General features: G+C 28.8%; 3 protein-coding genes across 5 annotated transcripts; all 3 read left to right on the top strand.

Moving 5' to 3' along the window:
* The first annotated feature begins 985 nt into the window (after positions 1–985).
* Positions 986–4,472, top strand: LOC123260557 (caveolin-3-like). 2 transcript variants are annotated; one of them, XM_044721713.1, is made up of 4 exons: positions 986–1,043; positions 1,538–1,637; positions 3,610–3,789; positions 3,875–4,472. In XM_044721713.1, the coding sequence occupies exons 2-4, from the start codon at positions 1,551–1,553 to the stop codon at positions 4,070–4,072; spliced, it is 465 nt and encodes a 154-aa protein (XP_044577648.1). In that variant the 5' UTR covers positions 986–1,043; positions 1,538–1,550; the 3' UTR covers positions 4,073–4,472. The 2 variants fall into 2 exon arrangements, with proteins under 2 accessions (XP_044577648.1, XP_044577647.1); XM_044721712.1 differs by lacking the exon at positions 986–1,043 and having other exon boundaries at positions 1,212–1,637.
* A 1,010-nt stretch (positions 4,473–5,482) lies between these two features.
* On the top strand, positions 5,483–12,663 carry LOC123261166 (glutaryl-CoA dehydrogenase, mitochondrial). Of its 2 annotated transcripts, XM_044722680.1 has the most exons (9): positions 5,483–5,693; positions 5,807–5,839; positions 8,727–9,092; positions 9,430–9,559; positions 9,629–9,851; positions 9,912–10,141; positions 11,066–11,226; positions 11,314–11,397; positions 12,645–12,663. In XM_044722680.1, the coding sequence occupies exons 1-8, from the start codon at positions 5,624–5,626 to the stop codon at positions 11,376–11,378; spliced, it is 1,278 nt and encodes a 425-aa protein (XP_044578615.1). In that variant the 5' UTR covers positions 5,483–5,623; the 3' UTR covers positions 11,379–11,397; positions 12,645–12,663. The 2 variants fall into 2 exon arrangements, with proteins under 2 accessions (XP_044578615.1, XP_044578614.1); XM_044722679.1 differs by lacking the exon at positions 12,645–12,663 and having other exon boundaries at positions 5,484–5,693; positions 11,314–11,452.
* Positions 12,664–20,237: 7,574 nt separating this feature from the next.
* On the top strand, positions 20,238–25,117 carry LOC123262239. The gene is made up of 6 exons (XM_044724394.1): positions 20,238–20,755; positions 20,824–21,067; positions 22,569–22,810; positions 22,877–23,103; positions 23,542–24,003; positions 24,077–25,117. Exons 1-6 carry the CDS (start codon positions 20,312–20,314, stop codon positions 24,432–24,434), a joined length of 1,977 nt encoding a protein of 658 aa, XP_044580329.1. The 5' UTR covers positions 20,238–20,311; the 3' UTR covers positions 24,435–25,117.
* The last annotated feature ends 791 nt before the right edge of the window (positions 25,118–25,908 follow it).

Genomic DNA, 25,908 nt, shown 5'->3' with positions numbered 1-25,908 from the left:
TGCGTTATTAATTGTAATGATTAATCACGCTTTTTCAAGAATATTTCTAAGCCGCATGAAACTCGTGCGTTTGTCGAATATGTAGCGACATCTTGGAATTAAATCGCAAGCTTTAGTCACTACTAATGGTCGGTAATAATGATTACTGCTTAAAAATTTTTTTTCATATCAAAATACCTTCAAATTGTGTGAGAACCATATAACTCTTAGAAATTTTCGACCGAAAGATCTAAGAATCAAGCCCATCAATAATTACCGAAAAATTTGGAAATATTTTTATATCCCAAATTTTTTAGAAAGATTGTATTCCTTCAACTTTTCTTTTTTGTATGATTTGGTTATCAGTCTTGGTTTTTTAGTAGAATTATTATTTAGTAGAATTAAAATTTTAAACAAATCTTTCAATGAAAAAACTAAATTTAAAAAAGTGTGTCACTAAGTAACACTTTAAAACCCAAATTAATGACCTACATTTTTAAAAAAATTATTCCTGATAAAGAGTATCGACTTTTTCTTATCGTACAATCTCTATTCGTGACTTCTGGATTATACCGTAAAAATAAAAATACTCAACATACTTCCTCATGCAATTATCATTACAGTGCAACAAAATTCCCTCCCTTTTGCTTTTAAATTTGAATTCAAAAGTCGGGTTTCGTGTTTCGACTTTAAAAATTTTGTAACTTATTGAAATTTCAATAATTTTTTTTTCTTTACATTAATAGTAATAGAATTCATGGCTGATCCAAGTATTCCGGTGTATTTATTGAATTGCTTGTACCTGTTAAGGGGGTAGCAACCCGCAGGTAAAAGTGATGCGTGACCGAAGAGCGCAAGCGCGTTGACCGCTGTCCACTTTGTACAAAATTATATTCCTACTATACATCACATACCTACATGTACATTTATTATTAAGTGTAAACAGTTATGGTTGTTAAGCAATAAAAAATACAACGAACTTTTTAGTGTAAAAATAAATTAATAAAAAATATAATAATAGTTTTTTAAAATAATAATCTTGGGGTTAATAAACACTTTTCAAGGTAAGTAAGTTTCTAAAATTTACATTCAAGTATTTTAAATCATTAATTGAATGTTTAACTATTTACTTGTGTTCAATTAATATTTTTTAATAAATTAAGAATTTTATTATAATTGCAATAATTAGATTAAATAAAAGAAAAAGTTTAAAGTTCAAACTATTAATTTAAACCTTGACCACTAAAGTATTGAATGATTAAAAATAGTTTACCGGAAGAATTTAATCATAACACATTAGAGGCATTTTGAACTTTACTATTTAATGAAATCAATCACTGAAGGCTTTTTACTTTACTGGAGTCACTTTATTGTTGTAAGCTCTAGAGTCAGTAGCGATTTTACTGCAATCATAAGCCGGGTTCTCTCTCTGTGATTTTATTATTTTTGTTTTATTAATGAGTGGCTAATTGTTTTAGTTTATTAATGCACGGTTTATTGGGGTGATTGCACAGTGTTGAAGGATGATGTTCATACGCTTAACGTCGTGTTTCAACAGGTTGCTACCACCAATGGAGAAACCGGGATCTTCTATAGGTCCGGAAAGTAGCGCTGAACTTGAAGATAGAGATCCCAATAATTTGAATCATCACTTACAGGTTTTTATATTTTTTCAAATATTAATTATTGTCTATAAATAAATAGAGACAGTCAATTATAAGAGAAAATATTTTTTATTATCCCTTGAAACTTTTTAATGATTTGCCTTTTAAATTAAATCAGATTTAACGCTACGAAGTGTTTCAAAAATATCGTGCAACAGAATTATATAACAGTAATTTATATTCACGTACAGTCAAATTACTTTTTTAGTGATTCACGATCAAACTTAAAAATTATTTCTTTCTATTTTTATCAGTCGAGTAATGTCAAAAATAACGATCTTATAAATTTAAGACTGTAAATTTTATATAGTTAAAATTTTTTTGATGTAATAGCTACTGATTAATAAACGTGTTATACATAAATTAATAAAGTTTTATTCTTATCATTCAAGCTAGATACAGTTCTAGGTAGTTTTTTATATTTAAAAATTAACGATCATTTCCGGATTGCTTGAGTTATTTTTAGAACAAAAAATATCCTTTAATTAAATAGATTATTTTACAATGTGAAAAGAATAGTTTTATTCAGAAAATTTCCTTGACATATAAACATATATTTTTAATAACAATCGAAAATAAAAGTACTGTTTGTAGCCAGTGCAATAAAACTTGATAAATTTGGTTTATATAAATACCAGAATTAAAAAATTTTATGATATTATTTTACGATTAGAATTTTCTTTACGTAAAGTGAAATGTGAAGTAGCCAAAAACTTCTACGTTTTCCAGAAATAAATAAATTAAATGGTTTACTTCAATGGATTCTTGAGCCAAGAAATCATTTTCTGGACATAATTTTATTGTTTTTAGTTTAATTAGGATCATAAATTAATTCAGAACAAATTTTAGGAATACTAAAATTATCTTGATCGGACTGAAATTTTCTTATTTCGTAAACATCTCTTGCTTCAAAACAATTTCGGTCTAACTTTTAAGAATTTTAGTGACTCACGTAAAATCTTTTATTTTTTAGAAAAATCGCCTTTATTTTTATTAAAATACACGTTAGTGTTATAAATTATAAATTTAAAAATAACAATAAAAAACTTTTTTTGCGCGACGGGCAGAAAGCATTATCTTTCGGCCCGCTGCGCTAAGCGAAGTTGTCGCTTCCTGCCTTCGTTGAGTAAAAAAGTAGTATACACTCCACGGGAAGTATAAATAAGAAAGCCTCAGATCACATGTTTGTTTTCTAATGTTTGTAGATCACATGTAAACAATTACATGTGATCTGAGACATTTTTTACTTTACTTCCCTAGGTGTGTAATATACTATTACATATTTATTACGCGGTGTAACATTTTTTTTTTCTTTCCTCCGGGCGGAAGACGTCAACTTTCGTCCCGCTGCGCTAAACAAAAATGCCGCTTTCCGCTTCCGTCAAGGAAAAATAGTATATTACAGGCCAAGAACAGTAAAGTAAGAAATGTCTCAGATCATATGTAATTGTTGTCCGAGGCGAAGCCGATGTCAATAAACATGTGATCTGAGACATTTCTTACTTTCCTGCCCTAGGTGAGTAATATACTATAGAATTATCTTAAATACAACGATTAATTGTGAGGTGGAAAAAAATATGGATTAGAAAAATACATTTGACTTTTCAGTTTTCTACATGGAAAGAAATTTTCTTTAAAAATTACCGTTAAATTAACTATAATCGTGGAACATAATGCGGCCCTTTTATTTATCACCATTTTTGAAATGAAAATTACGAAAAAATTCATTTTATTTTAAGGTAGATTTAATAAAATTTACCGAAAACCTAATACAATTTACAGTTGACTATTATATGATAATATTACGATAAAATTTGTTGAAAAAAGTTAGAAATGATCTCACCTACCGACAAATGATTAAGTCGTGCCACCCGTACCACGATTACCATGAACTTACCGATAATTTTTAACAAAAATTTCTTCCAGTGCATACAAAAATTTTAATTTACAACAAAATTGCAACCAGGTACAATGGGATGATGTAGTGGGTGAACCAGATGGTGTTAGAAGCCCAGAATGTGCTTGGAGATTAAGTGGCCACTGTTTCCGTCTCTCTCGAGGGTGTTGCTATATCTTCCTATCAATTCTCATAGCTCCTATCCTCGCACTATTTCTAGGATTCACATTCGCTTGTCTCTCCTTTCAAGTACGTATTATCAATTTAGTGATTATATCACTTCGTCAGTTAAGTCTAATTAATAATGCATTCATTCTTATACTATCATTTTTAGCATATCTGGTGTATAGCGCCTTGCCTAAGAGTCTGGAAAATTTCATGCGCAGCAACTAGAACCTTTTTTACTGCATTTACACATGCTATTGTTCGTCCATGTACCGAATCACTTAGCTTTTTTTTTCATAATGTTCGTATCTTCAATCAACGACTACCTGACGGTCCTCATCTCAAAGAAGATGCGTTGATAGTTTAAACAAAGTTATAATCTTATTGTTCTTCGTCTTTAGTTCTTGTGATAATGATGACTAATATTTTGTTGTTAAATGTTTATAATAATTAATGATATATGAACTTATTGTACAATTTATTTTGTTGTTATATATAGTATATCGTCAATGATTTCTTCTGAAAGTGGAAGAGTTGATTTTTAATTGTTCAAATTATATGAAATCAAAAAAGCAGGCCTTAAACTTATTGTATTACGAGTATTGAAGTACTTGAAAAAATTGATGTTTTTTATAGTACTGAAATCAGTATACATCTGACAACTTTTTACTTTTATTCAATAAATAAATTAGTACTAAAAATTTACTTTAAAAAATTGCATTCATAATTTATTCACTTTTCTCAGGTAAAATGATTTCTTACAACTTTTTTTTTGTAAATTGTTTTAAAAAACAAATTCTAAAAATTGTCAATTGTCTTTAAATTTCAGTATCATTGTTTTTTAATGTTTAATCAGTGTGAATTTTAAAAATTCTTGGATTCAAATATTTTACTATTTTACTGTACTATGTGGTAACTACATTTATAATTGTAGTTACATAATATGAACAATCAATTACTTGTGAGTAAAATTTGTTTTTTGCTCGACGGGCAGAAAGCGTCAACTTTCGGCCCGCTGCGCTAAGCGAAGTTGCCGCTTCCTGCCTTCGTCGAGCAAAAAAATAGTATACACTCCACGGGAAGTAAACAAGAAAGCCTCAGATCACATGTTTGTTGACCTCGGCTTCACCTCGGCCAACAATTACATGTGATCTGAGATATTTCTTATTTTACTTCCCTAGGTGTGTAATATACTATTTATTTATAGTGTGTGTGGACATAGTTGAAAAATTTTCCATCATTAAGTCAAAAAAATTTTGTCTGTAAAATTTTTATGTTAAATGTTCAATAATTTTGTAGTTAATTTATTGAAGATGTGTCAAATATTTAACAAAAAAATTTTTTACATTAATATTTTTTGACGAGTCGCGGAAAATTTTTTATTGTGAAATTAAAAAAAATTTTTACCTATTACGAACAAACATGATTTTTTTTTACTTTCATAACGTGTATTAGAATGTAATAACATATGTTTAATAAATAAATAAATTCTTAAAAATTGAAACGAAAGTGGATAGATAAAATCTTATTATCCCGAAACGAAAATAAGAAAAAATGAGAATTTAAATATCATAAGGGAAGTAATTAATAATTTAACGGTTAAATTTATACGAAATTATCGCGGCAAATATACCACGTGTTATTCGACCAATAAAGTCATAATACAGTTTTTTAATTTTTTTCTTAAATTTTTATCACTTTATAACAGATAAAACTCTCTAAATATCTATGTGACTGTGTATGTTTGTATAAGTACTTTGAGACTTCGTGTCATGTGATAAACATTTTAATATGAATAAATAAAATATTGATTGTAACGATATTTAACTTAGTTTCTACCGAGTTGTTAATGTGGTAACAGCTGATTATAATAATCATAATAACTAGTTCTCGTTTTAATAATAGTGATACTGTCAGTATGGCTGTGCGTGCGCAAAATAATTTATTTAAAATTTTAAACGGATACTATTCTTCAAGATCGGTTAAATGTATCCTTTACAATATTCTTTAATAATGATAATTACCAAAAATAGTTACTTATAAAAATAGGCAATCAAACATACAAATTTATTATTTTTTATTTTTCTTAATTATTATTCAGGTTTTTCAGTTGCGACGAGTAATAGTAAAAATTGTAAGTTCATTTATTAACACTTAACCGGGCTTATCATTAACTCATACGTTATCTCGAGTATGTATCGGGTTTTAATGTAATATGTGATACATGCATATTTATATTTCATGAAATAGGAGATAAATAAATATTTATTGTTCTCTATGGGTTGTTATGTAAACTTGAGTTACAAATACTTATATTAATAAATTAAAACTAGGTCAATAAATTTTTGTGTTATCTATATTATCTATTGGCGATTTAGATTTTATTAGTACTGTACTATTCTAATAGATGGCGGTGTTTGTATCAGAGAACGCTTCATTTCATGGGATTACCCTTGTTACGACCACGTTTTCAACTAATCCTATCTAATTAATCCCCGGCTCGAAATTTGCTCGCCGGAGTCCAGGGTCTTAAACGGGGATCACATTATCATTAACAAAACATAAACAAAAAACTTCATTTTAAATAAATCAAAGAAAAAAGAAACCTCTTTATTGGCCTGATCATGTTAATAAACGATATAAACAATATGAGCAAATTAAACAATATAAACAATACATTAGAACACTCTTTTTACACATATTCGCGGTTCAAAATCAAGAAACAATATAAGCAATATACACTAATACAATAGAAACTTTCTATCCAAACATACACGACGGTATTCACGGTTCAAACTCAAAAACGCGGTCTACAAAATACTAACTAGTTTCCTAATAACACCCCCCCCCCTCAGGGCGACTAGCCGTCATCCCTGTGCACTGATAGAAGGATTTTTTAGCATTTAAAAAGATTTCTTTGTATTTAAGAAATCATTTCTTAAACATCATTTCTTAGTATTTAAAAAATATTTCTTAGTATTTAAGAAATATTTCTTAAATACTAAAAAATATATATATTTCTTAAATATTAAAAAATATTTCTTAAATATTAAGAAATATTTCTTAAATATTAAGAAATATTTTTTAATTACTAAGAAATGATGTTTAAGAAATGATTTCTTAAATACAAAAAAATCTTCTTAAATACTAAGAAATCCTTCTATCAGTGTGGGGTCCTAAACTCTACCCTGAGAGCAAGTGGAGAGTATCCTCCTCGCTCCCACCTACACGGCTTATGATCACCTACCGTACCTCAGCTGAAGGCTTCAGCACGGGGAGTAGCACTTTCATCCGGTCGGTTCACGATACCTACCTGGGCCTTGGTCAGACTCCAGGTAGAGTATCATCCTCTAGAATTACTTGGTGAAGAATATTCGTCCAAGTAATTCTCCCGAATTGCTTTTTAAAATTATTTTCAAAACGGAACTTAACATATTTTTGAGCCATCACTACAAACGAAACATCTTTGCCATCTATTGAGGCTCGCGCAAGCTTAACACTCGTCAAAAATTTCTAAATTTTTATTTCCCAAACACAATTCTTTAAAATACTAATCGTCATTTCTTTCATCATCCATCCATTCGTTTGGTAACAAAAATATATTATTATTAACTAAATAAATACAATAATTAAATAATCACCGCAATAATCATAATAATTGTTTCTATTAATATTTAAATAATTAATAAAAATAAACCAAAATACTCAAATACAAAAAGTAAAATCTGGGTTATACTCTGAATGGTTCTTATTTTTTATGACATTATGAATGAAATTTCCCTTTGTTTTATGAAAATTCTAAGTTAGATAAAAAAAAACTATTTTTCTTGGGAATATTAAGGAAAATTTTTTAAATATTTTTTGATATTCTCGTATCCTGTTAAAAGTTTTCTAATTCAGTTGAGCCATATATGCGGTCATAGAATAAAATTTTTTCAAGAAATGTAATAAAGTCAACCTGATTAAAAAAACTAATTAAAAAGGATTATAAATAACGAAATTTGAATTTTACTCATTACTTTTGAATTCCTTTTCTCTTATTGAGAACTAACATTATCAATAGTTTTAAATTTTTTATTCTAGCCCGAGCAATTAGAGTAACATATTGCAATTAGACCAATTAGAGTAACATCAGGTTTGCAGGGGTCAATTGAAGAAGACATTATTTAGCTTTAAGAAGATCCTACACAGAAAAAAAAATGTTCTTGAATCAAGTATATAATTTTGAAGAACTTAATCTTCTTCATTTGAGTAGAAAAATTCTTGAATTAAATAAATTTTTCTTGATTTAAGGAAATTTTTCGTCTTGATTCAAGTCAAATTCCCTCTTCAAAATTATTTTCTTGGTTCGAGAATTTTTCTCTCGAATCAAGTTAATTTTTTTGAAGTGTAATAAAGTTATTGATGTAACAATTAAAAAAAAATATTTAATATATGGAAATTAAAAAAATTTTGAATTGCTTAAAGAAAAGGAAACTAAACTGTTTTTCAGTAATTTTCATTGAATATTAAATTTAAAAAACGATAAAAATCTTGGTAATATATGAGAAGAAATGAACAATATAAATCGATATTTTCTAAAAATAGCTTCGGAAACAGCTCCTGAAACTTTTAGAAAATAATAATTACTATTTAAAGTTCGATGATTTTACAAAATTATTTTACATCAAATATAATTGTAATTTATATGCTCATTCCCTAAACTTAATTATTAATGGCGATTTAGAAAGTAAACTTTGGAAAAAACATAAAAATATTAAAAAAATTCTGGTGACATAAAAAATAAATAATATCAGTTTTTTTACAAATATTTAATTGAGATGACCTAATTACAAAAACGTAAGGTGATTTCACATTCGTTTTTTTATCGCGGTGTCATTAAAATCTCTTAAGAATATTATTAATTTTGTTAAGTTATTAAGATGCTTCAAAGCTTCAATGAAAGAATTATGATAAGAAGCAAGAATTAAGGAAGAGATTCTTTGTTGCTGACAAAAGTAATCATCGATATCAATTTCTAGGTACATTTGATTGGCAAGATCCATTCAACATTGAATCACAGTACACTCAAGATGAAAAAATGGTCAGAGATCAATTTCACTCATACTGCCAGGAGAAGTTGCAGCCGCGAATATTAGATGCCTTTAGAAATGAACATTTCGATAAGCGTATAATGAAAGAGTTGGGTGACCTTGGAGTTCTGTGTTGCACTTTAAAGGGCTACGGAGCTTCAGGAGTTTCATCTGTGGCATACGGTCTTATTGCCAAAGAAATAGAATCTGTTGATAGCGGGTACAGGTCGTCATATTCAGTGCAAAATCTTGCAGCAACCGCTATTGATTCTTGGGGAAATCAAGAACAGAAAGATAAATATTTGCCTAAATTAGGTAATTTGCATATTTGTTTTTTGTTTTCTTGAAAAATAAATTCAATAGCTGATGATGTATTTGGACTGATTAATTAATATCTAATCAAATATAAACATTAGAACATAATCATATCTAAACAAATGATGTTAAATTTTCGATAAAAAAGATTAGATACAATGGTCGTTGAATAAGTTGAATATACATGCTGTTTATATAAATTTAATGAGTTCTTTTTTGGTTCCCCGACTAAAACTCAGATCTGAAATCAATATCCAACCAAGCATTTTTTCCTTGAATTTTCGACAAAATTTTAACCCTTCCAATTTCAAATTCTACTGAGATTTTTTTTATCCAGTTAGTGGTGACTACATAGGATGCTTCGGACTAACGGAACCAAACCACGGCAGTGACATAGGATCATTAGAGACACGAGCTACATATGACGCGAATAAAAAAATTTACAAGCTACGTGGTAGTAAAACATGGTCAGTACTTTTTTACAAACATCAAAATCTATAACGAATTTATCATATTTTTTTCACTTTTTTCTTCAGGATAACAAACTCCCCAGTAGCAGATTTGTGCATAGTGTGGGCGAGATGTGAAGATGACAAGATCCGTGGATTTATAGTCGAAAGAAAGGGGAATGAAGACACACTCAGCACGCCTAAAATAAATGGCAAAGTATCTTTACGGGCCTCCACCACTGGGATGATTGTTATGGACGATGTTGTTGTTCCTGAATCAAATATGCTACCTAATGTCACCGGTCTTAGGGTATAAACAATGAAATAACATTAAGTTGCAACTAATAAAAGTATATGATTTATGATATAGGGACCTTTTGAATGCCTGAACCATGCACGGTATGGCATAGCGTGGGGGGCACTGGGCGCAGCTGAACAGTGTTTGAAAATTGCGAACCAGTATGTTCTAGACAGGAAACAATTCAAACGACCTTTGGCGGCTAATCAGTTGATACAGAAAAAACTTGCTGATATGGTCTCTGAAATTTATATTGGTTTGCAAGCTTGTTTGAGGGTTGGTAGGCTGAAGGATGAAAACAGGTATTTTTACTTCATCATAATTATTATTATTTAATTTTTTTAAGAAAAAAAGTCTAGAGAAAAGAAAAAAATTTAAGGAGCACCACGTTACATTATATAATGTAATTTTTCTCTTTTTCTTTTTTCCGTGAAGCCAAAATTTATAATTTAATATTGAAAAAAGTGTTTTGTACCGTTTACTGTAGTAAATATCAGACTGTTACTTGTCAATAATTATAGTCCGATTGTTCACGTTGCGGTTAAAATTTAATGTTTCACTTAGTAAATATTAACTGCGGGAATATTAAATTTTGTAAGCTTTCTTGATAATTTTTACATATCATACTATAATCTTTAACGTGAAAACGAAAAACATTGAAGTTGGAATTAGTAAAAAAATACTTTAACATTTAAACATTCACATAGCTTTTATTACTATTTAAAATGATATTTTAGTTTAGTTTTTTCTGTGCATATATGTCCATTAGTGAACTAAAAAAACAACCTATTAAATTTATAGCTTAGAACGGACCCGTATATTGAGAAAAAAATTTTCTCGGTTGGAAAAAATTTCAGCTCAAATTTAAAAGGTGTAGTTAAACATTTAAAATTCCCCATTTAAGTAATACGTGAAAGCATTTTTTAAATTAAAACATACAGGCCATTAAATATTCGGAAAAATATAAAGACTTCATTTTATGGATTAATGATTGGAGAAGCATCCATTATAATAAAAATCCTAAAGTTATATTTATAGTTAAAAGAATAAAATTTTCATGTTTAATTTTATATCTACCTGCAAAGATTTGTAATTACTTTAAAGAACAATTGTTTTTTGAAATTACATTAAAATTTATTATTGTTCGTATTACGTTGGAAGATAATTATCACTTTAATGACTTTTTCTTGATTTTTTAATTTAAACTCCATTCAATTTTAATGCAGAGCTGCCCCTGAAATGATTTCTATTATAAAACGTAATTCCGCGGCAAAGGCAATCAATATTGCTCGATCTGCTCGAGATATTCTGGGTGGAAATGGGATTTCCGATGAGTATCACATCATAAGACATATGGTTAATCTGGAAGCTGTTATTACTTACGAAGGTATAGTAACTATGCATAAACATTGATTATTAAGAACAATAACTGAATTTTTTCATACATTAATGAAATATAATTTTTATCATACAGGAACTGACGATATTCATGGTTTGATCCTGGGACGCGCTATAACTGGAATCCCTGCATTTAGATAAATTGCATTTATTAAATATAATCAACAGACTCGATAGAGTCTGGCGCCAAGTTTCGTTCTCAAGCCAGACTACCGAGTATGTATATATCGTAAGCAGAACGGTTTTTTGAGGTTACAAATTTTTTTTCAAATTTACTTTGATTTTTTTTATATGATATTTTATAATAGTAGTTCATGCTTTTTATTACGCGTATTACTTGATTATTATCAATTATCTTTATAATTTCTATTTAAAATTATTAAAAATAATCAGCACAAACTATAGCGACCCAGATTTTTAGATTTTAACTTTTTTCTTATGTAAAAAGCGGACGGCCAGAGACTAAATAATATAAGGGTGCATGCTAATCTTATAATAGATGGGAAACTACAGTGAAAAAAAGATATTTGACAGCTTGCAATTACACACGCCAGGCGGCGCAAGAATAACTTTTACATGAACTATAGCTTAAAGGGGATAGTTTGCCACCGGAAATGTATTAAATTAAAATTGTCAATTTTTATTATAATTACAAAAAATACTGAAATCCGAGCAAAAAACAGTTTCACTGTGAAAAAATCGCGCCAAGTCCACGTTCATAAGACTATTAAGAAATGGTATATTTCTTACCTAGGGCAGGAAAATAAGAAATGTCTCAGATTACATGTAATTGTTGACCGAGGCAAAGCCGAGGTCGACAAACATGTGATTTGAGGCTTTCTTATTTCCTGCCCGTGGTGAGGATGCTATTTTTTTCCTCGACGGAGGCGGAAAGCGGCATTTTCATTTAGCGCAGCGGCGGAAAATTGACGCTGTCCGCCCGGAGGGGAGAAAAAAAAATTTTATTTCTTTACAAAAAGATATAAAATAAAAAATTAAAAAATCCAAGTAACCGATATGGTTGTATATGATTTTCGGAAATTAAAAAAAATTTTGTTGTAAATTTAAAAATTAAAAGAAACAATTTTGGAACGTACTTGGTGTGCGTCATTGTGTACTTCATTTTTTTTTTAAAAGTCCTAGTAGATAGATTTTAGGAATTTCATAAAAAGTGAAATATTTCGTAACCACGCACACTAAATACGTTCCAAAATTGTTTCTTTTAATTTTTAAATTTACAACAAAGTTTTTTTTAATTTCCGAAAATCATATACAACCATATCGGTTACTTGGATTTTTTAATTTTTTATTTTATATCTTTTTGTAAAGAAATAAAATTTTTTTTTCTTAATAGTCTTATGAACGTGGACGGCGTGATTTTTTTACAGTAAAACTGTTTTTGTTCGGATATATTAAACAGAAGTTAATTTTTGTATCCAATTACATTTTTATTATGAACATTTTAAGAAAATAAATTTATATATATAAAATTATTGTTTATTTATTTTTTTTTAAGTAAAAAGCACATTGTCTTCAAAAATATTTTATGAGATCAAATAAATCTTTTTTTCCGGAAATATTTATTTCCAATCAAATATGTAACAAGCGTTTTTTTACACTAACTCAAGTAATAATAAATTAATTTTTTTAAATACTTTTAAAATAGTTAATTTTTAGTTTGATAATGGAAACATTTTTGATATTTTTCTATACTTTCAAGATTTTTTATAAAAATAAATAAAATTTTCAAAATATTTAAAGGCATTTAGACTTAATTGATAAGTATACTTATAGTACTATTCAACTAATTTGTCAATCTTTATAAAAAGTCATTAAAATTACTTACCAGTACATTGTGAGATACTTGGAGGTCTTTGATCTATAAATTCAATTATTCATTAAAATTACAACAAAAAAAATAAATATTTTTTAAATGATTAAGACTTCAGTTTAAATTTAAAAATTCATAAATAAAAAATATTTATATTTAAATTATATTTTATTATACTATTAGTATGATAACTCTTGATTTACATTTATTCACAATTACTTATCTAAACTATAGTAATATTATCAAAATATTAAATATTATGATAGTACTTAATAAGTTATTCAATTACATTAAAAAAAAAATTAAAAACCATACAAACAAAAATCAAATTGTAAAATGATAAAAATGAAGAAATAATTTTCTAAAAACTATGATCTAGTACAATTTAATTTATTTTTGCCTCTTGTAACGGTTAAATTGCTTGAATATTCTTTCTTGCACTCCTAGAGACGATGCTTTTCTTTTCACTCCGCTGTCGTTGGAATCACTCAACTTCTTGGGAAAGGGTTGTATTTTCTTGATGGTGATTTTTATTCCGACTTTGGATAAAGAGCACCGGTACAAGTTGTTTGATAGCCTTATCAAACTCTCTTCAACTTGATTAGTTGTTGCATTATTAGGACTGGTGCCGCTACAAATGCCACTATCAGTTTGAATTTTTTTATCTTCCTCTTCTTCTTCGGAACTGCTGCTGCTGCTGCTGCTGTCACTATCACTGCTACTGCTGCTGCTGCTGTCACTATCGCTGCTACTGCTGTTGCTACTGTCACTATCGCTGCTATTAGTGTCGCTGTCACTACTGCTTCCACTGCTATTCTTATTGTCATCTTGAAATAAGAAACAGTTTGGCATAAAAGCCTGGATAGCATTTAGATTTTCTTGATCTTCCTGCAGTTTTTTTTTCAACTCCTCTTTACTCAGAACTTCATGCGGTGTTTCCTTGAAGACTCTGTCGACAAATTCTTGAATTTTGTCCAACGTTGATTGCTGGTAATCCCAGAAGTTGAACTCTCCATTCATTTGTACAGAGGGTTCTAATATCTGCACAAATTCCGCCAGGACGGATGTTTTTTCTTTTGACAGCCTCATAACAGCCAAGAAAAGTGAAACTCTCTGTTCAGAAGACATTTTTAATTTATTTCAACAGAAAACGGTTTCTCACTTTGTCTCAAAATTCCACTTTAACAAACTGCTCGGAATAACTAGACAAACGATTGTTGTAATTATTTTCAAATGTTAGAAAATAATTTTTTTTAGCGACAGTAAAAATAACAAGCTGTAGCACAATGTCAACTACAATCACTTCAAATCACTTGAGAATATTGTAACTTTTATCTGTTTAGATATTCTAAATTTCTCTGAGACACGTCTGATCGTTTCAAGCAAATGTCTTGAAATAAATTTTGAGAGAATTTTGCAGGACTTATACAGTCATCAGGTTATAATGAGGATAAGTTTAATTACTATCACAGGAGTTGAAACTCTCTTCCTATTGGACAAGATTAGATTTTGGAAGGGCCGCAATACAATGGGTCTACAATTGTGATTGGTTTGTCGGGAGCCAGGTATAATACACATTGGGTGTAAACTCTTAATGAGCCTACTATTGTCCATTTGTACTGAAGGTTAAGGTATCGTTTAGGTAAAGTGCATATACATAAAATCTAATTAAAAGATTAACATTAGAAAATACCCCTATTTGTATAAAACGAACTGTCCCTAATGATGGAATTTTTGCAATAGACATAGACAGACGGTATTCTGGCGACAATAGGATTATCATGGTCAAAATTATTGTTTGACAGTAAATAACAAGTAATGAGAATTTTCATGCTTTGGCATAAGTAAATAGTTATCAAAAGAATTATACTGTTCAACGAAGGAAATTTATGAGGCTTAGGCTGGCGCCAATGTGCCTGTAACAAGGACTTAATTATGTTCGGTGATTTTTGTAAGCACTTAGAACTATTACTTTGTAGAGATAAGTCGTTGCGATATCATTGAAATGATTTTTAAGTTAATGTTGAACAATAAAAATGATTTTTGAAGTTTTGTTTATTGAGATCCTTATCATAATCATTATTAAGATTCTATTGAATTTGAAAAATATTAGTTTTAGTTCTGAAAAAATATAATTATTCCCTTTTACTCATTTAAATAAAATTACAAAATGAGGATTTGTTATCAAGACTTATTATTTTTTTAATTTATAAAATCTCGATAAAGAATTGTTTATTTAAAGATTAACTGAGAAACGATGCATTTTTTATTTAAAAAAAAAGGAAAAGGGCAAAATTACATTATATAATGTAACGTGACGCTTCATATAAAAATTGGAAAAATATCAGTTTCAGTTTATAATTTTCACAGATTTTGTAAGAATTACATTCTAAAATGTAAATATTACATTTAAATTGGTGAAAATCATTAACATCAAAAGTTTGAATTTTAAAAATGTTATTTTGAACTGAAATTTTTCTAGTTTTAAATTTGAAGCGACGCTTATTACTATTTGTAATATAATTTTTCTTTTTTTCGTGTAAGGTAAAAGCCCCAGTAGCGGCTCATGTACTGATACACGCTCACTCTATGTATTTGTATATCTATATTTACAAATATAGATATACAAATACATGGAGTGAGCATGTACTGGTACACGAGCAGCTACTGGGGCTCTTACTTCAGATATGGATTATTGAAGACGTATATTTAGTTAGTTTTTACATCTTATTTAAAAATTAAAATATTGTTATTAAAACTCACTTTGTTTTCTTATTTAGTTTTAGCCTGATGTTTAAAATAAAATTTCAAAATTATTAATTATTTAAATTTTATTTCATATTAAATTAAATATCATTAACTAAATAAATATAATAAATAATTTATTGAATTTTCATTTTCATTTTAAAAATAATTAAATAAATAAAGATTATTAAACAGTCGACGCAGTGATAATTTCAGCACGCGATTTTTCAATATTATATTAGGAAAATTTTACTAGTTTTAAATATAAGTAATGTTATATAAGTAATCTTAAATAGAAGTAATCACTCATAATTACAAAATCTCAAAAGTTCTTAAGATTTTAATTATATGTAACAGAATACATTATACATACAATAAAAATTTAACTTCCATTGACCTTACCAAACATGAGATAATTATAATCATAAATAACATTTTTGTATAGACAGTATAGAAAAAGAGTGAAGATTACAAATTCTAATTGTTCCAGCATTTAAGGGACTTAATGATCATTTTTAGAAACTTACATCTGTTAGTATTACTCTCTAAAATAAAATTAGTGAAATTTTACTAAATCACAGTGAACACTAATTCTTGCAGTTGAATTCGAGCAACTTAGAATTAGTGAAAATTCACTAAATGATTCAGTGAAGAAAGAAAACTAATTGATCAGCGAAAATAAAATTCACTAATCAACAAATGAAAATATATTTCACTAATTTATAAATGAAAACAAAAGTGATTAATTCATTTGTAAAAATAATGTTCACTAATTTAATAGTGATATTACTGGTCACTAATTCATTAGTTGTTTCAAACTATTGATAGAAATAGTGAAAATCATTTTTTACATTAATAGAATTTTCTATTTTATTCATTATTACGGTTTAGCAGAATTCACCAATTTACCAGTCAAAAGTTATATTCGAATAAAAATATTTTCTTTGTTTAAAAAAAAAAAAGGAAAAAAATAAATTAATTTCATCAAATTTTATTAACTTGTCTCATCATCTATTACATAATTACAAATTGCAGCATTATTTTCAGTTACTAGGGAATTATATATGTCATTGTTAAGATTATTGTGGAAACTATTCTCACTTTCATTTGATTTTAATGAATTACATATAGTTGTGTGAATAGCTGATACAACATTTTTAGGTTCTACTCCCATTTGAAAAATATAAGAATCGATTAAATTAAAAAAATTAATCAATTCTTTAGGATACTCCAAATTGAACACATCATAACATTTATAGAGTAAATCAAATGCAAATATTGGTTTCATTTTTCTATCCACTTCGATGAACCATTCATCGCCTTGTATAAATGAACTAGTTCCAAATTGCCCCGATTCCATTATTATATACGGTTGAATGCTATCTTTAGTGCTCGCACTTATTTCTTTGGAAAAATTTTTTAAATTTGTCCCTTCCTAGAAATATTAAAAATAATTATTGGGTTAAATAATATACGATTATAAACTTGAAAAAAATTTTTATGCATCTTACCGGCATAATTCTAATTAGAGATTGATTGGAAAACTTGCTCAAGAATACTTTCAAAATTCTATTATCAATAGGGCCAGGAAGTTGGCGTTTTTTATTTATTCAAATTTCAGGTTAAACATATGAATACTCATTTAAACAACTGTGAAAGTCCTGGCCCTAATTATCAATATTGTTTATAGGTCGTATCATAAATTATAGATGAAATTGCTAATAAAAATTATATAATTTTTACTCACTTCTAAAAACTGCGATAGTCTCTTCGGTCACAACTGATTCTAATTTCGAACATAATTCTTCAACAGTTAATTTAGCGTACTCTTCCATATCAATTATTTGAATCAATATTTTTTCCTTAAATATTTAAACTTAAACTTGAATTTTAAATTTCTAAACTCAAATTTTAACCATCTCAAACTAAAAAGGAAAACGTATTCGGCATGAGACTGTTTAACAGAATATTGTATCCAAAAGTGTTTATTTAATAAGTGTCGAATTTCTTTTGAACCGAAGAAAGCCAAACAGCATGCCGGCTACATAATCTTATGATTTATAATATAGCAACCTTGAAGTAAATGGTGCTATATGTAGTTAAGAGTAGTTACGATTTTTTTTACTTATTTTTTGAGTTAAAAGTTGACAAAAGAGTCGACTATATAATTAACAGATACCAATGTTTTATAATATATAAGTGATATGTGATATCACTAAAATCAGTGAAAACTTGACTAAATTTGAATTTGAAATGTAAAATATAAAAATATATCAATATACAATGAAATTTACGACTAAATTAGAAAAAATAAAATTACAGGTAATTTTAGTAAGAAATTCATTGACTGCATCGTAGTTTTCAACTTTTAATTAGCGATATCAAATAATACTCGAAAATTAGTGAAGATTCCACTAATAATTTAAGTGGAAGCGCTATTAAATCAGTGAAAAAAGGAATCACAAATAATATCAATGTATTATTTATTCACGATTTCTGAAAAGTCACTATTAAATTAGTGAACATTGAAGTCATTAATACAATCAGTGACAAAATCACTGACAACCGAGTAGAAACAACTGCGTAATTAGTGAATTCTAAAACCACTAGTAGAATTAGTGACAAAGTAACTGCTAATTATTAAAAAAGACTTTTGAATTAGTGAAATTTAAAATTACTAATTGAGGTAGTGAAAAGTCCACTGATTAATCTAGTAAAATCACTAATTTTACAGTGAAAAAATTTTCACTATCTGAATTAGTGAAAATTTCACTAATTTTATTTTAGAGAGTATACAGGCAAAATATACAGAGTGTTCTTCAAAATTTTGTAGAAAAATTTTTTTCAAATAAAAGCTCTTAAAATTAAAATAAAAAAAAAAACTTTTAAAAATTATAACAATTTTTTTTGTGTTACTAAACTATTTTTTGCAATCATCGCAATACTGGAGAATAATCAAATCCTCAATTGCAAGTATAATATTCGTGTCATCAAGTAACTGAATATAGTCGGTTATGATGAGTTTATAAAGAAAATTACTTAGAAAAAAATTAGGAAAACGGTTGACCCTAAAGGCCATCCCTGCAACTTCCCGCTACCTCCATACCTAAGTGCTCAACAATTCACTTATTTTTTAAGCTCTTCGAGCTCAAAAATAAAATTTCTGTATAAGTTTGAGCTCTCCAAGCTCAAATAAATCGCTGTTCTGTGCTTTTAACCTCTTCGAGCTCAAAAGGCTAATGGAAGTTTTATAGAACACTATTTTTTGAATTTTCAAACCGCAATAACTTTTGAATGAATTAATCGATTTTCTCGCGGTTTACGGGATTCAACGCAGTTTTTTGAGTTCTTTAAAAAATCTTTGAACATAAACTGGTCAGACTGAAAATTTCATAGAAATTCTAAAAAAAACATTTTTTTCAATTTTTTTCGACAACGATATCTCACGAACAAATCAACCGATTTTGACCGGGCTGGTGGCAATCGGCGTGGTTTTTTTAGTTTAAGATCTGATTAGTTTTTGGAATTGATCGGTTCAGCCGTTTAAAAGATATTTCAAAAAAACGAATTTTTGGAAATTTTATTCTGGAGATTTCTTAAAATTGATCGACTCAAATTCTAAAAATTAGTATCAAAATTCTAGGGGAAAAAGAATTCTTCAGAACGCCGCTTATTTCGATCAAATCGGATGATCCGTTCAAAAGTTATGCGAGATTTAGATACATACACACACACACACACACACACATACATACATACATACAGACACGGTGACATCACCGCGGAAATAGTCAGGAAAGCTTCCTAGGACCTTGAAACGTTGAGATCTGATGAAAACTCGATTTTCGAAAAACGGGGTGAAAACAATAACTTCCCGATTTTTGAAAATTTACAATTTTCTTAGCGGGAAGTTAAAAATAGATTTACATAACATTCTGAGCAAACCATTTATATTCAGATAAAATAATTTTTTTTAATGGCAATTTTTTTTATTTGGGAATAATAATAACTATAATTTTTATTTCAGTCAATAACACTATATTGAACAATAATGAAATCATTATTAAGGATAGTAATATTAAAAATAAAAAACAACAGTTATAATTATAATCATCATGAATTTAAGTTAAAAAACTAAATTTTCTATGACTCAGACATTGTTTGATAATATAACTGATAATTGAACGGAAATTTTAATAATTATGCCAGAAACTTATTGCGTTCCTCTATAATAATTAATTGTGATTATGATAACGTAAAACGATAATATTTTTTTCGCAATTATTATAAACTTGTCTCTCTTACTATCGAGTGCTTATCGAACAACTACTTTGATAATTATTAACCTTGGCTACTAAAAATTTAACTATGGCAATTATTAATATCGCATGTTTCTGTAAATTACTTAAAAAATGTAATAGCTTATTATTTTCAGTATTAAAGTTAACTTCAATACTACCGAAAGTTTAAATATTTAAAGTAAAGCTTACTGAGCAAAATGCCGAATTTATCAAAAATAATTTTGGCGATTTGCTTACTAGTAACAAGAATCAACGCCCTCAATGTCCATATGGCAGATAATATCGACGACATAATATCATTTGTCAATGAAATTATGAATAATTCTACAAATCAAGATCAAGACAGTCTTAAAATGTCGGCTGAGGCATTGGATGAACTAAAAATCGATGACAAAGAAAATTACGCCGATATTGTCGATGAGTTCTTCATCAATCAGCCACATGAGAAAGTCACCAATCAAAAGAATACTAGGCTAAAAGGATTGATCAGTAAAGTAGATGATGCTTGGGGGAAGTATAAGACCAAAGACCTGGAGAATGATGACATTATGGAACTGGCTGATTTGCCTGGATCTATCAGCGAGCTCTACAAGTTATACACAGGAGATGGCGATGAAGACTATCCTTCCTGCGTAGCAAAGGTAATTTTAAAAATTTTTTTGTTAGAAATCCTTTAGAATTCCAATTAATTGGAGGTTGTTCTAAATAGGATTCACGTCCAAATGCGTGTGAAGTAGAAATGGATAATCAAAGCCGGCTATGGAAATTACACCAAGCTGTCGTTCTATCTGAACTTCGGGGATTAATTTTAAACCTAAGATCTGGAAGTAATGCGGAGAAAGCTGCTGCCCATGCAATTTTACATTCGGAAGAATATATTTTGGCAACTTATAATGGTTTTAAAGCTTCACCGGACTCACATTATCGTTGCGCGCCAGAAGATCATAAACGTGGTTTGTAATTTATTTGATTGATGTTAAAGTTCGTTTCAAAGTAGTTCAAATTTTATAAATTTAACTTTTTTTAGATATTAATTAGCTTATCCTATATTATAAAATAGATGAAAGTCTTGAAGTTAGTCAAAGGTCGAAACTCGCAAAAAACGGGCCACGATTCATTATTGGTTCAAATTTAGGCGCGCGCGTAGCGCGCTATTCAAATTTCTAGTATCCTCTAAATTAAAATACATGAATAGTCTTGAAGTTAGTCAAAGGTCGAAACTCGCAAAAATCGGGCCACGATTCATTATTGGTTAAAATTTAGGCGCGCGAGTAGCGCGCTATTCAAATTTCTAGTTTGATTAAAAATTAGAATTTTTGGTTAAAATTTGATTTTCATATTGTAACGCGAGAAAAAGAGGTAATCTTGTCTTACATCACTTTTAAGCATCACAGCTGTAAACATTCTGATCTTGAACCAGAAAATTGTTGATAATTTAGCCGAATTTTTTTTATAGAATAAACACGCAATGAAGTAATCTCTTCTTGCACTAAGTTTAAGCCATCCTAACTTTCTATGATACAGGGTTAAATATTCAAACTCAGATAAATTTCTTCAAAATTATTTCCTTGATTGACGTTAATTTTCTTTTGTGCATATTCATAGAAAAAATATTATTATTGCTTTACTTGTACACCTTCTCGGTTCTTACAAGGCTGATACTGTTCTTTCTCCTAGCTCTACAAAGTTTTATTCTCTTTTCTCATATTGGACCTCAGCTTTCTGTCCTACATTCGCCCTATTACTCACCTCTTCCTAGGTTCCACAGAGAAAACCCACGCCAGTACAGTCGGAGCAGGGCTAAGCTCACGATAATCGATAAGAAACTCTTTTTTTTATCGATTACCGAAACATTAGTCCCCTCTCCTGACGTGTAGCGATCTACGCGCTAGCCAGCGCTGACTAAGCGGTCACCCATCCAAGTACTAACCACAGTAAATGCTGCTTAGCTTGGGTGATCGCCAGAGTCAGACGTGTGCCGCATGGCTATCTTTGTCGCTTTTATAGAAAAAAAAAATTGTTATAAATAATTTTTTTTCATCTTTATACATAGCTTGATATGGCGGTATATGATTTAGTCAGGCTATATAAGAAAATTTTTTCACGGGTATTTAAAAATCAATACTTCTATATAAAATAACCATAAATTGACTCATTTTACGACGTTTAATGCTTTATTTCAATGCATCGGCATTAAATGATGTATAGTTATTATTTACGTATGTACATTAAATGAGAGACCCGATATATTTGAAATGATGATTCACGCCTAATTTTATACCGCAGTTGTAAAAAACCAAATTCACCACTCTAAAACAAAACGACTGTAAAATTTTTTAATTTCATTTTTTTTTTCATTTTTCCATCAGTATTTTACATCCAGAATACAATTTTTGATATTTTTCTGAGAAACTATTTTTACATTAAATCTATATCTACATATCTCATATTTAGGAGACACATTCACCGAATTTCTGGGCCTTTTCCAAGGCATATTAGTCAACGAATTACAATCAAGCAACACCAAAAGTAACGACTCCTGCACTGATTCTTGTAGTTCTATAGATTTTTCTCGGATTGACAATTGTTACACCATGGAACAAGGCGATAGTGCTAAAGAATACTGCCAAAGAAACCCTTGTCATGGTCAAATTTTCAATTGTAACCATGCGGGTGACACTACAGCATGTGAACCAGTAAGTCTACAAAAATTGAATAATTATTCATTATCATCTCAACTGATACATTTAAATTCTTTGCAGCGTGGATCGAGTGATAGACGGTTTGAGTGGGCAGACACTCAAGAAATGGGTTTTTTGGGACAAAAAGATGATTGCAAACAAGGCAATGAAATTTATTTGCATGAATACACCAAGCCTCTTGTGACTTGTCCAGTTTGTTATTGTACTTGTTCCGAAGAAGATGGCGAGTCTGATGCATTGAGAGCAATTAGTTTGGTACCACAGTTTGCGGATATTGATGAGAACAAGTAAACATTTTGCGTTCTTATTTTACTATAGAAATATTCCGCATGTTTTGTGATCAAACTTGGTCTTAAAATTTCATTTTTATCAAAAATGAATTTAAAAAAATTTATTTAAAAAATTTATCATTTACAACCTTTAAAATCAATTTTTTTTTCAATTTCCTTTTATTCTTAGAAAAAAAATTTAATTTGCCCAAATCTAAATTATTAGATATTAATTTTATTTAGGTCTGTCAAGATCAAATTTAATTTAAATAGATCAAATCTATTTGTACCTAAATTTTTATCAAATTAGAACAAATCTACATTTTTTTTTTCGATTTCTAACAATTTCAATTTTTTTTTAAAAGAAACAATTTACATTAAATTAATTTCCAATCAACTTTTTAAAATAATTCAATGATTTTGAAAAAAAATTTAACATGTTTATTCTCCAATTAGGGTAGTTACAGGTATTAAATTCGTGGAAAAAGATAATCTTATTCAGATTCAAATCGAGCAGTCTGAATTGTGTGCTTACGGCGGAATAGTTCCAGACTCGGATGAATGTGTCGACTTGGATAAGATCAAATACATTGATACTGGTGTAGGAGGATTCAAAATGAAGACCGACGACGGTGATAAAATGCTAACCGATGGTGTTGAATTCAAATTCATCACCGTCACAGATAGAAAACTTTACATCGACAAATTGGTAGCACCCGAGGGGGAGGTTATTGTCGGAGTCTCCTTGGATTGGGATGATACCGACAAAGCCATTGAATTGAAAATCTTATCATGGCCATTTGACTACATCAGTGGTGTATTAGAAAATCGAAGACCTTTGTCTGCTAACGATTCTTCTTTGAATTGGATAAACTGGCAAAACACTGAAGATCCTACCGGTGCCTACGGCCAGGAGAGGTAAGGCTAAAATTGCAAAAATAAGTAAGACAATAAGAATTTAACTGACAATTTACAAATTTTGTTACAAAAGAACTGCAATAGACATGTCAAAATTGGACGATCCCGCAAAATCTAAAGGTTTTAACCCAGAGAATTCGAAACCAAATCAGGAGATCGAAATCACAACAACGGATTACAAAATCGACATGGCCAGGCGCACTATTCCTTACTTGGATCTTCAACCGGTTATCTACGAAGAAGTCAAAAGTCCCTTAAGTGGCTTGGAACTTATTTACAAGCAACAAAACGGGTTTGGAGGGTTCCTTGCGTTCAAAATCCGCTCTTATAAATTCCATGATAAATTCGGACGTGAAATGTCGGAGACGGATCTTCAAAAGTATAAAGCCAATTTTGATGATCCCATTTTTTTGGATATACCTACAAAATAATGAAAGCAAGAAAAAAAATTGGCACTCCGTCCAATAGGCACTGTTGACCAATTAAAGTAAATAATATTAATATTATGCACTATTTTATTGTAAGAATAAATGAAACTATTTAGAACGATATTAATTTTAGATATTAATTGAAACGAATTTTGATCGATTGTTAAAACATTAGGATTACTATAAATTAATTTTTTTCACAAACTTTAAGGCAAACTTGAATTCCATACACCGATAAATATTTGAGGAGTTGAGTTTCAAAAGGGTATCTTTTCATTTTTCATTGATCGAGACAAAAAACTGGTTTTCTTCAATTATAAATATTTTTATTGAACTTTTTTAATTTAGCTATAAAGTGCTATCGGTTATGAAGCTACAATTTGATTTTCATTTAGAAATCTTCATAATTCTCGAAGTAATTAATATTTAAAAGTTCAAAAAACTGCTCTTTTAAAATACGAAAAGATACCCTTTTGAAAATCAGCTCCTCATTGTCATCTTTAACCTACTAAATTTTATTTAACCATAAAAATGTATTAATTTATCTAATGCAACATATGAATTGTTAATGTTAATCCTTATTTTAAAAATCATACGTGAACTTACTTTACTTTATACAAAATGTACTTTTGTCATTCATTCTTTGCCTTGGCATTGAAATTGAATAAATAAATAAATGAAATAAATAAAAAATTAAGTTGACTAAAAGGACAAATTTTAAACCAAAAAAATAATTTTGAATTCAGCAGAATGTTCTTGAACTAAGAATTTTTTTTTTGTTTAAATTTAAGTGAATTGTACTTGATTCTTAATAATAAAATTGTTTTCTTGTTCAAGATGTTTTCTCTTGAACCAATTTAATTTTTTTCAGTGCAAAAAAATGGGCTTAAATTTTTTCATAAAGATAAAAAAAAATATTTACTGTTAAAATTTTTCATTCTTCTTCACTTTCATAATTTGTGCCAGTAATTTAACGTTAGATAACATTTTTTTTCAACACATTCCTAGCTATTATTTTAAATTTGTTTATGTGTACTGAAAGATACGGCAATTCCCATTATGATAAGAGCAATAAAAGTAGTTTTATCCCTCCCTCTCTTTTTCGTATATTTAACGAACAAAAATGAAATATTCAATTGAATTTTAAGAATCTTCAATCCCACTTTAGATGTTAACAGAATTAAAAAAAAAAATTGATAAATTTTTTGAATTTATCGATCAATTATTTGTTCCGAAGCAGGCAATAATTTTAAAAAAATTGTTATCTTTTCAAACTGAAATTATTATTTCAATCATATACTAGCTTTAAGTTAGAGGCGGGCAATAGCCTAGTCGGCTCGGTGCCCTCTTTTCGAAAGAGTGGGACCCGGGTTCGATCCCGGCACGCACCACTATTTTTCAGTGATTATAAATAAAAATATGTGCGTTACGTTGCCAGCTTTCTGAAAGTGGCAGAGATAGCCGGGCGGCACACGTC

This window comes from Cotesia glomerata, linkage group LG3 (genome assembly GCF_020080835.1).
Source record: "Cotesia glomerata isolate CgM1 linkage group LG3, MPM_Cglom_v2.3, whole genome shotgun sequence".
Taxonomy (NCBI): domain Eukaryota; kingdom Metazoa; phylum Arthropoda; class Insecta; order Hymenoptera; family Braconidae; genus Cotesia; species Cotesia glomerata.
The sequence above is the reverse complement of the archived record's forward strand: the minus strand, read 5'-3'. Positions and strand labels throughout refer to the sequence as shown.

Coding starts and splice junctions, on each gene's coding strand:
- LOC123260557 (XM_044721712.1), top strand. CDS start 1,503: ATGATGTTCATACGCTTAACGTCGTGTTTCAACAGGTTGCTACCACCA. Junction 1,638..3,609: donor ATTTGAATCATCACTTACAG/GTTTTTATATTT, acceptor AATTGCAACCAG/GTACAATGGGATGATGTAGT. Junction 3,790..3,874: donor TCGCTTGTCTCTCCTTTCAA/GTACGTATTATC, acceptor TATCATTTTTAG/CATATCTGGTGTATAGCGCC.
- LOC123261166 (XM_044722680.1), top strand. CDS start 5,624: ATGGCTGTGCGTGCGCAAAATAATTTATTTAAAATTTTAAACGGATAC. Junction 5,694..5,806: donor TTCTTCAAGATCGGTTAAAT/GTATCCTTTACA, acceptor ATTATTATTCAG/GTTTTTCAGTTGCGACGAGT. Junction 9,093..9,429: donor TAAATATTTGCCTAAATTAG/GTAATTTGCATA, acceptor TTTTTTATCCAG/TTAGTGGTGACTACATAGGA.
- LOC123262239 (XM_044724394.1), top strand. CDS start 20,312: ATGCCGAATTTATCAAAAATAATTTTGGCGATTTGCTTACTAGTAACA. Junction 21,068..22,568: donor GCCAGAAGATCATAAACGTG/GTTTGTAATTTA, acceptor TCTCATATTTAG/GAGACACATTCACCGAATTT. Junction 23,104..23,541: donor GCGGATATTGATGAGAACAA/GTAAACATTTTG, acceptor TTCTCCAATTAG/GGTAGTTACAGGTATTAAAT.